Raw genomic sequence first — 14,041 nt, forward strand, 5'->3', positions numbered from 1 at the left:
CATTCACTTTCACTTTTGCTATAGTGTGTCTTCTAATTACACCTTTCTCCACATCTGGCCTTCATCTTAATTTAATTAGTTACCAAATAAGATGTTAGGAGTCAGGTTGCAGCCGTCCAGGGATTAAGAGAAGAAGTTAATATACTTCTTTTTATTTTACATGTACAAAAGCAATTCGTCCATCTATCTGCCTTGTTCACTCTGCCAAGTTCTCCATCTGGCTTTAGCCCCATGATAACTTTATTATAAAATTTCAATGTTTTTACTCTCCCTGCTTTGTTTACCATATGGCTGATATCTTGTTTATCATTAATGATGGAAGTATTTGGTGATAAAGTCCATTCAGCAGCATCCTATTCCAGCCAAGAGATTATGTGGGATGAGCAGAGAAGGTCTGTGTATCATTTCTGAAGAGTTACATCATGGTGGTCAGGACACTTTTCCCCTGTGTTTGTTTTCACTAACACGGTTGTGTTATTAATCTAGGAATTGTCCTCTGGCATTTTTGAACACTTCCTTCAATGAGTAATAGAACTACAGTGCATCCTGCTTATACAAACAGTCAGTGTTTTTGTAGTGACATGGGGTAATTCCTGCATGTCCTCACAATCACCCCAAACCCAACTGTTGGATTTGATTGGTGGATCTGAATCGGGGTTTTGGTTTAGACTGGTGGATCTGTTGAGGATGACTGATGAAATAAGTATCCTGTTGAGCTGAAAGGGTGGTGTCTGTCAAACCTTTTAAATCATTCCTGATTGCCAGAGATTAGGAGCGGGGCATGGTGGGTTTGGCGAGCTTCTTCAAGGGCCTAGAGTCAGACTGGGAAGGCCTCTGTATTAAACTCAACGTGTTGAGCACAATACTGCAGCCTGCTGAATGTCAGAGCTCTGGATACAGTTCTGTTTTACTATGCAATGGCAATCTGCATTCTGTTTGTGCCAAAATATTTGTAAGTAAACTAATGTCGTGTGCAGGCGTAGGAGAAAACAGGTTTTGAAGTTCAATCAATTATAAAACGGAGTCTTTGGCTGCCACATCTGCCAGAGCCAGGTTTTTGTTGAGCAGCATACTGTGGATCCCATATGGACTGCATTAACTCACTCTTTTCACAATTTTTCTCTTCATTCTCCGGCCTTTATCATTTTGCATCTTTGTTTTTGAGCCAGGGCTTTTCCAAACCATAAAGCAGCTGAAAATGGAAGGACATCATCTCTGCATCCATGTTTTCTTGTCTGTTCATCTTTCCTTTGTTTTTTGAGGTGTTTCACAGGCGTTCCTCTCTTTAGACCAGCCATGTCATGCTCGGTCCTCTCCTCACTTCTCCTTCTGTAGGTCTTTCCAGAAGAAAAGTGTTCCAACTGACCCAGCACTTTAGGAATGTAAACATGCATAAATTATTACTGTCACCCGGATGTTTGCTTTCCCCCCTGTATGTCACAGGACATCAGGGGAATAAGAGTCTCTGACATGGAAGGCAAAATATTCTCACATTGTTATTTTTCTAATCCAGTTCAAAGGAGGTAGAAGTAGAAAGGGACCAGGGAGAGATGCTTGGGGGCCTGGAGAATGAGAAGAGAGAACAAAATGTGTCGGATATTGTCTCTCGTGCTCCTTCGAGACACATGTTGTTAAACCCTGGAGGAATAAACCCACCAACCAGCATTACTGGGTGGAGGGAGCTTGTTAAAATGGCCCCACTCTGCGCCTAGAGTACACTGTGTTTAAAGCACAGTTGACAGTCACTCTGAAGCACTCTGCATCCATTTCCAAGCTCCAGGGTCGCGACCTTCCACTGCTTCTTTGTTGTGGTTCAGTTGAAGTGCATAGCAGGTTGCCTTTGTTATTGAAACAAAGTTACAAGTATTAAATGACTGCCTTTGATGCCCTTTTTTGTGACCGCTGTTGTGGCATACAGAGAGCAGTGACTTCATATTATGAATGTCTTCCCCCCTCTGTTCTCCACAAAAAAATGAGAGAATGAATTGCGGCCTTTACGGCATTTGGTTAAGTATTATTGTTTTTATTTTTGATTAAGATGAGGTATTGCTGCATTGAGGTTTTCTTCCATCAGCACAAAGGCACAGAGGCCTGCTATCAACTTTATGGTTCTGGTAAACAATAGTGGGTAGCACAGCGGGGGCCTAACCTGTAAACTCTGATGTTGTCAAGATACAGAAGTTAATTTCCATGCAGGCATCCTGCAGGCACGAAGCTCAGCTGAATGGTTACGTCAAAAAGATTGAGTAATCTGACCTACCATGCTTTTCAATGGCAATTCTACAGGAGCTACAACAGAACATGGGAAATGTGTGATAAACATTAAACAATTGTTTAACATGAAATGCTTGAAAAGCAGCTCCCTGCAACTGCCTGCCACTGGTTTCATGTAGGCTCTAAAGTGCAACTAATTGCAGCTTGTTTTTTTCTCTACAGTTACTGTTATATCTATTAGAGTTATAAGACAAGCACATATTTTACCATGACAGGAAGACCTTCCGAGTTGACACCCAGAAATGGAAACACAATACATGTGCAGTAACTTTTTTTTTTTCTTTGGAAGAAAACATGACATAGTAAAGAAATTTGCCTGTTTATTTCTGGCTCTCTGCAACAACTCTGTTCCCACATTATTCAGTTTCTTTGAACAACTCTGTAATTCTATAATAGTGTCAAGTTGCTGACCTCTTTCACTCAACACTAACGGTCTAGTTCTTTTAATACAGCTCCCTTGACCTTCTCCCACAATTAGCCCACTTTGTCACTCATCCAACCTCTCCATTCACCAGCACTTTGATTATGTCACCAACAGACAGTTAACTATTTACTGGTGATGCTGTGCTGTCATAGTTATGTATTCTGTGTGTTTGCATTTGTGTTTCTGTAATGTTTTTCTGGGTATTTTGTCTATTCTCATGCAGTTCACTCTTATTCTTATTCTAGCATGTCAGTCAGGTTTTTGTTACATTTGCCATGAAGTCTTTTGTGTTACCCTTAACATATAGTGACCAGTCTTTTATAGTGCTTTTTTTAGTGCTTTTTGTTCCCCTAAAGTAAACTTGGGCACACCAGAAGCCTTTATTATATAATTTGACTGGCTTCAGATTTCAGTGGTGATATGTGGCTTTTAAATGGACCCTTTTGAAAGGAATAATAGTCACCTTTGCTACTTGGACTGTATTTATTATATTCTGTCCTATTGACTACCATGGATTTCCCTACCATCTTAAAACATTCAGATTTTCATGTTCCCTGATCTCTGAACCTGAATTTCAACCTACTTTTCTTTCATCTGGAAACAATCAAGTGCATATGTGGTATTCAGATGTAAAAGTTATGTTGTCATATTCAACTAGCCAGCCAACACTGTAAACGGGTGGCATTTGGATGATGTGACATTTGCTTCCACATATTAGCCTTCCTCGAGCCAAGCTGTTCTGAGTTACACTGACAGAAATAGGGGTCAGAAGTCGTACAGATGCGCTCTGATATGATTGGCACTTGGGAGACTCACGGTTTCACACTTTGGGGATTATCCTCCATTTTCCAGAATTTTCTGCCTAGAGACTCTGAGGGGATGACTTCATGACTGGCCGATCGGGGTTGGGGGGGGGGTTGTGTGTATGTGTGTGTAGTCTCACGTTCATGATCATGATCAACTAAGTCCAGAGAAAGATTGCATTGGGATCTGGAAACAGCGCTTCAGTGCAGCCATTATAGAGTATAATAGAAAGTAATGGTTGGAAAAGGGGATTTCAGCTGGGAGCAGGCCTGTAGTTGCAGTACATGTTTGTATTCTGAATTTATTGCCCTCTGTCAGTGAATAAATTGGCTAAAGGTTAAAGCCTATAGACTACAGAGCCATAGGTTTATGTTTTGTGTGTATACCTGTTCTCTTTTTCAGTGAGTAAGCACATTGAGGCTGTAGCCAAGCCCAGAAACAGCACAGTTGTGAGGTTGAAAACTCTTGCTGAGATCAAACCCTGGGAATGCAACTGACTTCATGTGTGTTTATGTGTACATGCCTGTGAAAGCATTGATTGCATGTGTTGATTCAAGCTATATGAACAACTGTGCACTGTGGTATATTTTCTCATTGTCTGTTTTCCTCTACCCCTCCACCCCCTCGTTTGTGCTCCCCATTATCCCTTATTCCACTCGTAAGCACATCTAAATATAGACCAAGAATTTGCTTAGGGGGCACTCTCTTAGTAGTGGTGGTTAAAAAGAAGACGGGGTATTTACTGTAATTGTAAATGCATGTGTATAGCCTGCTTGGGAAGAGAGACAGAGAAGCGTAAAGAGTATCTGGCAGTTTCTCCTGGCGCTTGTTCTTTCCCAGCTGCTGTGCAGCTTATTTGTCCCTTCCAACGTGGGGCGCTCCTTTGAGTGGACATTTTGCCATTGCCAAGTACCTTTTTGAAATACCTCCTTACCTCAGTACAAGTTTCACCCGCTTAACACAACACACATGGAGACAGGTCCGGGCCCTTTTCTGCCTTCTCTCCCCTCCCCATTGCTTGGAAAATCTTACATTTCTACAGAAAAGGAGTGCACACATCCTGTCCTCATTAGGCCAGGGAAAGGAGAGGAATCTGGCAGCGCCGAGTCTATGGAAGCCCCTCATATGAGCTCGGCCGAACAGAACAGGCAGGCAGGCAGGCATGCCGCGGTGTTTTATATGGCTCTTGTTCTTAGCCTTTGATGACACTGTTTAGAATAGGAAATATCTAATAAGTCAAGTATTCTGTCTAATGTGCTGCCAGTGGGTTTAGTATTTGCCTGGAGGTCTTGAAACACTATCTCCACCACAGCAATAATATACATTTAAAATTCTCATGGAGTGGGTGGGATGTAGAGAAGGAGAGGGGGCAGCTAAGAGTACATGTTATAATAGCAACCATGTGCAGGTTGGGGCAGACGAGGGTGGGATAGGATGGGACACACCTTGGGTCTGATGAAAACTCTCCCTCTCTGTGTTTTTTGAATTTTTCAATTTATCATAATCATGTTTCAAAAGACAGCAGTAGCTAATTGAACCTGACATTGTACCCATTAACATGAAGGACAAACATGGAGGAGAAGCCTCAATAGAGGGATAATAATGTTGGACATGTTATTGGAAATGATTTTGATGAATAGGCCTAAGTCTCTTCATGATGCACCTGTCAAACATGCAGCTATCAGAGGACTGTTCAAATGATGTGACGCAGTGGTTGAATACTGTCCTACATTTTGACGTTCTTTGCCCTCTCTTTTTCAATGTTTTTAGTTCTCCCTTTTTGTCAGTCAGTCCCACTAATTTTGCAGCAGCTATAAAATATTTTCCATGTGCTTGTTAAATTTTTGAAACGTAGAAGTTTGTGTTTATTCAAGCTATTTTTTAGCCACACGTGTCAGTTTTACATAAACATGTCCAGTAATTTATCAGTTGGCAGGTAGCAGTTAGCAGAAATGTTTGTCTCATTCCCATCTCTTGGGAATCAGTGTCGGCCTCTTTATAGTCTTGAAGATGGCATGCTTTGGTAGCAGAATAAAGATGCCTATTTTCATTGTTGCTTGAGACCCAGCAACCTACTTACATTGATTTATAGCATCTGTCACTGAAAGTTTTTTATTGCCGCAACGGCTGGAACTCTCCCGATATCCGTTAGTTGGAGCCAAGCATAAAATCTCAGCTGCATTATACACAGTACCACAGTCAGTGCACGAAACAATTCGATTTACCAGGGTGAGGCCCTTTTCTAAAGACATTTCCAATATTGCAAGAAGTGCAAAATGATTTTTAGACCACAGAAAAAGTCCCAGAGCATGCCTTTAATGTCTCTGTGGTTATACGATGCTCTCCTTTTTTGGTCAATTTGTCCATGGTTTCAATCAAGCGAGTTATTTGGTTTCTGTCCTCTTGTAAAGCCAGGATCCAAACAAGAAACAAATTCTACCAAAGAAAAAAGGAAAAAAAAGCTTTCATCCAATTTTATCTGATGCTCTTGACCCCTTCTGTAATGCTAACAAACCATATTGGTTTGGTTTGAGATAAGGCAGTTTGTTTTAATGCAAATTGAATTCTCATGTCACAATCATGAAGATGTTGCGTATGTTTCGCTGGGTTTGTGTAGTTACACAGGTAGGATCACTCCTTGCGTGTGTGTTTTTGAACAGCACACCACTGTTCAGTACTAATGTGTAAAGTATAATATGCACACATTCTACCACAAACAGAAACTTTGTGGGTCTTTTTTTCTGTTTAGCTACTTAGCTCTGCCTATCAAGGTAGCAAGCAAAGCATTATTTTTTATTTTGAGGCCCCTTTCTCTCCATCCCCTCAACCATCTACAGTTGACTTCAGTATCCAAAAAAAATCAACATTAGCCTGAACATGGTCTTACCTTTCACTGTTTCTATGTACAGGTGCGTCGAAAGGAGCAGAAGCATGGCAGTCGTGACCCCGCGACAGGCGCTGACTCCTCCTCACGTCACAGCGGAACTGGGCAGGACAGCGGCTTCGGCAGCGACAGTGCTCACATCCGCATCGTCCAAATAGAGCAGCAGAGTGGGGCCAGCCACCACTGCATCGCTAGGCCCTCCCACAAGTCCACCATCACTAAGAACCTCAGCTTCATCCCTTTCGACATCTTTCTCACCGCTAGCAAGCTGTCTGTTATGACTTATGCCTGCTCCAGTCCCTCAAAAGCCCTTCCCTTACTGGCTGACACCCCCAGCACATTGGAGAAGAAGGAGCCTGGGGAGAAGGTAAACAAGAAGCCTTTGTTAGTTGTCCATGTGTCAACAGGATCTGTATAAACTACCTGATGCTTGTTATGATGTTATGATGGACCAAAAGTCCCCTGTAATTATTATGTCCTTTATTTTACCAGGAAGTCCCATTGAGATTAAAGAAAATTATCTTTTACAAGACCCTGCCAAAATAGCAGCCATACAAACACACCACATATTTGAATACAGCAATAACATAAAATACCACATATATGACATGACAGCAATTTGAGCTCAATGGCCTCTCAAGAAAAAAGTACATGTCTCATTTGCCACATTCTTTATGATGCCCTTAAAGTTTTCAGTGGATATGAATTTATCTAATTTCAGATCTTTCTGTAGATTATTTCATGTCCATTGTGCATAATAATATGAAAATGTTTACAAATTCTTATTGAATCCTTGTCTCAAATAATTGAGAATTGAATTTTGTGCTAAATAATGTTTGACATGGCACTAAATGATCCTTCTGTATCCGCTTTAGGTGGGAAAGAGTGCCCTCAACCAGCCTGAGCTCCTGTCTGAGTCTCCTCCAGCCTCATCCTCACCACCTCCAGACCCTGCCCCAGCTGCACAGGGTTCCCTTGCTGGCCTGACAGCTGAGGACATCTTCAACAGCAACACCTCCCAGCCAGCCTCTCCGCTCCTGAGAGGCAGCCTGCTTTCCCTGGATGGCCTGCCAACTCCCAGTCGCTCCTCAGCCCGCCAGGCACTGGGTGTGACCATAGTGAGGCAGCCAGGGAGAAGAGGGGCTGGAGACCAGGTGTTGGAACCCCTCCTGTACCTCCAGGTGATGCAACCCTCTGCTCTGCTCAGTTGCCACCACCGCAAGCAGAGGATGGAGCTGTCTGTGTTTGATGTGGCCTTAAGAGGAGTAACTTCTGACTACAAGTGCCTGGGTGAGTTGCTGCTGATTAAGATATAGATCATATTCAAAGTACAGGATTGTACATTTGCAACAAACCCACCATACCACAAAGAAAGTCTAACAGACAAGTAAATGTAAAATCTCTTAATGTTGAATATGTTTCTTTGTCTATTGTGTTCTCTTCCTTTCTACATTCTTCTCCTCTCTTTTTTTCTCTTAATCTCTTCATCTGCCTCACTTTGTCCAGACCCAGGAAAGACTCTCCCAGAATCTCTAGACTACAACGTGTTTTGGCTGCAGACAGTAGCAGGAGAGGTGGACAGTAAAACGGGCATCCCTCCCCCTCTGCTCTGCCTCCAGATCAAAGATTTCCTCAACGGACCAGGTGGGGATCATGCACACACACAGACACACAAACTCATTGTGCAACACATGTAACTTTTGTACACACACTAACTTGCTCGTTTTACGATTTAGAGCATCCGTTTCACATTTCAGGGGCAATGTGAAAGAGCAAGAAGAGCACACACACACTGAACAAACACACACCAAAGGCAAACACAAAGCTCTTCTTTTCCTCATGTGTGTACATAATGGGCAGTCTAAATTAGATTGTGGATGTTTTCTACAGGAGGCCCCTGATATTGCTAATATTACTCACTTTCAGCAGCGGGCTACAAGCTCCTGTTGGTTTAAGTGTGCGTGTGTATAACATCAGGTTCCCGTGGATTTGCCTTGCACAGGGTTTGGTTCACTATTTTTAGACTGATATGATATCCATATGAGCAGCTTTAAGCTAAGGTCCATGACCTCAGGGTGTGGCTGACATTTTACGCGAACAGAACTGCCATGAATACAAGTGTGAGTGGGCTGCAATGAGAATGCACAACCTTCGTATCCATGAGGGTTTCATGGAGTGTGTGTGGGCACAAGACATCCTTCAGAGTTCAGCTCCCTGAACCCAGCAGTCCAGATGTTGCAGATGCATACACACTGACACTCAATTACGGATATACTTTGACATATACTCTGTCTTACTTCCACATGCATACAATCATGAACACATACTGTGCCTGTATACAAGAAGGAACTCCAGGCTGGACACGAGTAGCCCCCTCGCCTACACACATCCCTGCTGTGAGGAGAGAGCCCTCAGCTTATCTGTCCTCATGGAATCAACACAACATAACACAATGCAGCTCTCTGTACACCACAGCAGTCACACAATACAACCTCACACCAGTAATGTCTATCTACCCCTCTGCTCATTCCAGATGGCGCCAGCAGCCAAATTACAGTGAGCATGACCTTCCCATGAGACATGAATTACATCAGAATTTCACTCAGGTTTTGATCAAATATGGTAAATATGAGTCCTTTCTGATGGGGATTCACTGTACACAGGAGAGGCACATTGGTGTAGTGAGTAGAGAGAGACTGTCCTTCAATATAATGAGTAATACTGACCTGATCTCCCTAAGGAGAGGTGAAACAAAGACAAACAGCAGTAGGTCTAGTATTGTTTCCAAAGATTCAAAAATGTTTAAATTGATTTAATTTCATGTCTATTAGAATTTACATAACATTCATCATAGATTTTGCAACTTCATGCAATTTATTAACAGGATTAATACCTGTCTCTTTAAAGATCAGTCACATTATGCTGTGGTTACATCTGATTCTAGTAGACAGTTGAAGCACAGATGCCAACATTGTGCAATTACAGTCAGGTGTTTTCCCTTGAACTAGTAAAGAGTTGTCCTTGTCTGTATGAAAACTTCAATCATAGTCACTCTCATTCATTCTCCCCACATGCACACACATACAAACAGCCCCCTCCAAAATGACTCACACAGAATCCAGGCCCAGTGTAAGGTTGCCCCAGGTCAGGCTCCGCTGGAAACATCCACAATTGACCACACATGCTACTGCTCCCCCATTACCCACACAGTCACACACACACATCCACACAAACATGTACACAACTGTGTGTTATTTGGTTTGATGACTCTCTGGTGCAGATAGTTATCCTCTTCAGGGATGGAGGAGCAGAGAAGGAAGTTACAAAGAGCCCAAGAATTTGTGCATCGATGCTGACTCAAAATACACAAAATACACAGTGCACTAATTCACAAAATGCTGTCATTTGGACAATACATGGAGATAAACAGGAATCATTTTTGAGTCTGAAACATTTATCAGTCTTAACTGAGGCATTGGCATCACTCATAAGAAGGTTCAGTAAATGTCTTGACCTGGTAAGACATGTTTTGATGCCTCTACTCAGTGGTTTGATTGCATGGATTCACCTATTTTTAATATGAAACAAAAAAGAGTGCGAGGAAGAGTAAAGAAAGGATGAATGAAGACAGAATTAGAAAGAAAATGCACATCCAGCATTTTAATTATCTCCCCCGTGATGTTTTTAGAGATGGTTTATTTGCATATGCAAGTCTTTCTAACTGTCTGTCGCTGTGTGTTTGTGCTGCAATGTGTATGTATCATGTCTGGCAGCTCTACTTTGATTCAACAATGCTTCACATTTCATTTATTTCAACGAGGCGCAAACAGAGAGCAGACTGCCACGAGGCCAGGTCTTGCTGTGTGTTTACAGCAATATGCTCGCAATTTCAGCAGCATTTCCTCTGCAGGACCAATCAAAGCTGCCCTCCCAAGGATGCTGAGTGGGAAATACTTGTAACATGTGTACTGTAAATTGGGTGGTGTTTCAGCATTGATCCTCTCTCAGCAGCTGCTCATCACATATGCACACACTTACATATACACCACTAATGCAGATGCGGACAAGAAGCCAGATTTTTTCAGACACCGGGAGTGTTCAAGGCTTGACCAGCAAGAACGTACATGAAAAAGATCGGCCTGGGTTTGTTTTTTTCTAACATGAGAGGAGTTCAGTGATTGACCAGTGAAAACACAAACACTCAAACACTTTCCTTCCCTCCCTTTCTCATCTTTCTTACTCAGTTCCAGTCTTTAAGAGGGTCACTGAACAAGTCCAGAGGTAACTGCTACCACTTGGAGACGAGAGATCATCCAAGCCCTCTGTAGAGAAGCAGCAGGTGATAGATTAGCTAGAACAAATTGGAACCATTACTCTCCTGTGTCCCTGGTTCCCATCAAGCTATGGGTTTGTAGAATTGTTGTCAGTTACTGTATACAAGCCTGTGCCCCTCCGAACCATCCAGAACCACTATAATTTGAGTCAGATGGCATCTGAGGTGCGTGTCACTGGCCTTACTTGGTATGAGGCTTTTTGTGTCTGTGGAATTCCACAGATGTACCTGAAAAAAAATGTTGGCACTTACAAACACAGACATCCACACATGCCCTTCACATATGGGTCCTGTGTAATTTGACACATTGCCACCTGTGTCTGACACAGGCTCTCTGCTGTCAAGAGTTGAGCATAAAAGTCAGCTCCAGAAATCAAAAGTGGGGTGGGAATGAAAACAATGTTTGTGGTGTTTGCACACACACATTGTTCCCAACACTAGGTTCAAAGTGGGGATGGCGTCATGTATGACCTTGCCAAAAAGGCACAGTAACCTGGGTAATAAGCATAGTTGATCTCCCCCACCACTTTGCAGAGTAATATATATATATGTGTGTGTGTGTGTGTGTGTGTGTGTGTGTGTGTGTGTGTGTGTGTGTGTGTGTGTGTGTGTGTGTGTGTGTGTGTGTGTGTGTGTGTGTGTGCCTCTGTCAGGCCTTGATCTCCCACTTTCTCCAGTGCTAATAGAGGCTGACACCTGAGAAGGGCCAGTCTCTGATTCCCCCCAGCCTGTTCACATTAAGGCCTGTTCTTGAAAGGTATATGAACACTAACACCACCTCTTAACCTCCAGGCTTGATGCTTACTCCTTGCACAGACCTTCCACTGACAGTCCTCTTAAAATAGCCATTACTCTTACAGCTGAAGCTAACATTTTTCTATTAAAACTCTCATGTGTGAGAATGCCACTGTTGGAAAAGCTCTCTTTTGATATTTTCTCACTTTTAAAAAAAATTGCTGCTGTCCGTGTAAAGAATAACAGCACGTTTGAAAGCAACAGTAAATGAGATTGTTATCTGTACTTCCCCAAGTTTTTCCCATTCTTCACTGCAGTGTGTAAGTGTGTGGCAGTGCATATCACTGAGAAGTCATACTGCTGTGTCACATCTTGATTCATAAATCCATGATTTTGCAGTTTAGTCTGTAAAAAAAAAAAGTCCGTCATGACTTGTAAATAGTTAAATAGTTTCTTTTTTTCTTTTCCTGTTGCAAGGTTTTAGTTCCTTCTTTTTGTGCCTCCACAGTGAAGCCACATGGAACACCACTGTAAAGGCTGTCTCACACACCTTCAGAAACAACTAAACTGAAGGATTTGACCAATGTGCTTTACTTATGGCCATGTAAAGCTATGATGTGATTTCATTCGAATTCTGCAAAAATTCATCCTTTGATGAATTTTCAAAGACGGGGAAACTGTACAGATGCTGAGGCCCCCTTCCTTTTCAGCGTTCCAGTGTTTCTGAGTTCGCATAAATGACTGAAGCTTATCCTTTTGTCATTTCACCATGCAAAAGTCAAATTAATTTTCTTTGAACTCATCTTTTAATCTCTTAAGGAATTGTTAAAATATAAAATGATAGGTGTGTCAGTCAGTTAAACTGCAGCATGTAACATGTCTGAGGTCATGTTATTGAAAGCATTATGATTTTTATGAATTAATGGACTAGCTGTTTGCTGCACTTCATTGCTTTTTCCATTTATGACAAACAATGTCAGTAAAACAGTTTTGGGCAACAGACAAATCTTTTTGATGGAAATTACAATATCCTTTCTTACACACTGTGCAGTTAACAGTCTTGATGCATCATTGTCTAAGTTCCGTCTACAATAAAAACAGGTAGTTCATTGCCTGTCCAGTAAAACATTCTCACAAACCCAGAGAGCTGTATGTGGTAGAGAGACAGCTCTGACAGGACCAAACGACCCATTAGTGGAAGGTCCTGAATGTGTAGTAGCAGTGCAGGAATATTTTTCACATGATAATGTCTTATTTCTATGGTTTCAATTATTTATTTATTTATTTATTTATTTTTTTTTTTTTGGGGGGGGGGGAATTCATCAACAAACAATTCAGCCATTCTCTGGGTGTTTTGCTATAGAAAGGTGTTTGTCAACCGATGACTTTCATTTGTGTTCCACCACAATGTTGCACACGGTACAAAACAATTTACCACTACTTTGGTAGTGCAGAATATCAGGAATATCATTGGTCAAGATCAGATGATCAGTCAAATTTCCAGAAAAGTTGAAGTGACTGGACCAAATTGCATGTTTGTGCTCACTCAGGCCAGGTGAGTTTCTGTAGGGTTTAACAGGTAGTACTGTCACTCCAGAACTGGCCATATCTGGGCTGGAGGATGGGTTTTAAGGTTCGGGGCAGAAAGAGACTTTGGGAAGAAGGACAAATGATAATCAGGACCATGTCTCCTTCTGCAGAGAGCCAGGCAAGGCTCAGGCCCCAGCACTGGCCCTGAGTGGGTGATCGGAGACAGCTTTATGTGATTACAGAGGGGGAGGGGCTGTTGAAATGGGGAATGGAGGAAAAATAAAAGATAGAAAGGAAGGAGAGAAGCGTGAGGAAGCAGAAAGATGGGCTACATGAAACAGAGGGGGAGAGGATGAAAGGGTAAGGGAAAGGGAGCAGAGGAACCTGGATGAACAGCTGCATACGGGCTATTTATTCCACCACTGGAACGTTTCCTGGTGATAAGTCAAGTGGAAATGATAAGCTACATTGCACAGAAAAATCCACCTTTCCTTTCCATCTTTCCTCCAATTCCTCTCCAGCCATCCCTCTCTTTGACCAAGTGCCTTACTTCCACCCTCAGGGAAGTGTGTGTGTGTGTGTGTGTGTGTGTGTGTGTGTGTGTGTCTCTGTGTCTCTGTGTCTCTGTGTCTCTGTGTGTCTGTGTGTCTGTGTCTGTGTGTATATACTTGCTTCTCTTGGCAGCAGTCCTGGTCAAGTCATCCAGTGCTCCTACCTGGGAAGGAGACAGACAGGAAGCCTAAAACCCTTAAAAAGCCTCCAAACACTGGTGTCTTGATGAGACCATGAAAAACAGCTGCTGTTGTTTTCGGCTGCTTCCTTCTCCCATCATCATGACCAAGTGGAAAAATGGGATAATGGAAGTGGTGTAAAACGGCATTGAGTTAAGTCATGTGTCTCTGTGAATTCCAGTCAAGTGTTTGAAGGCTGTAGTGCATCACAGAGTAAGGGAGAGGTGGAAGGGAAGATGCCGAGGAGTCTTGGATTTATGTGGCTGGCATGAAGAAAGATTCTCTTCTGCCATTCCGCAGCGTCACGTTAGGATCTCACAGGGAGA

The 14,041-nt window shown here is 42.4% G+C and overlaps 1 protein-coding gene across 5 annotated transcripts in view; it reads left to right on the forward strand.

Moving 5' to 3' along the window:
* Positions 1-14,041, forward strand: part of LOC139612544 (intermembrane lipid transfer protein VPS13B-like) — a 325,396-nt gene that overhangs the window by 228,976 nt on the left and 82,379 nt on the right. For 4 of the 5 annotated variants that reach the window (XM_071468183.1, XM_071468180.1, XM_071468182.1 and 1 more), the window contains exons 35-37: positions 6,412-6,753; positions 7,262-7,676; positions 7,893-8,030. In XM_071468183.1, coding sequence (XP_071324284.1) covers positions 6,412-6,753; positions 7,262-7,676; positions 7,893-8,030 — 895 coding nt within the window. Of the gene's footprint in view, positions 1-6,411; positions 6,754-7,261; positions 7,677-7,892; positions 8,031-14,041 lie in introns of those variants that run through there. The other variant, XR_011686577.1, reaches the window with a different exon arrangement.

This window comes from Trachinotus anak, unplaced genomic scaffold (assembly GCF_046630095.1).
Source record: "Trachinotus anak isolate AG129_WGS33_773 ecotype Australia unplaced genomic scaffold, CSIRO_AGI_Tana_v1 ptg000032l, whole genome shotgun sequence".
Classification (NCBI taxonomy): domain Eukaryota; kingdom Metazoa; phylum Chordata; class Actinopteri; order Carangiformes; family Carangidae; genus Trachinotus; species Trachinotus anak.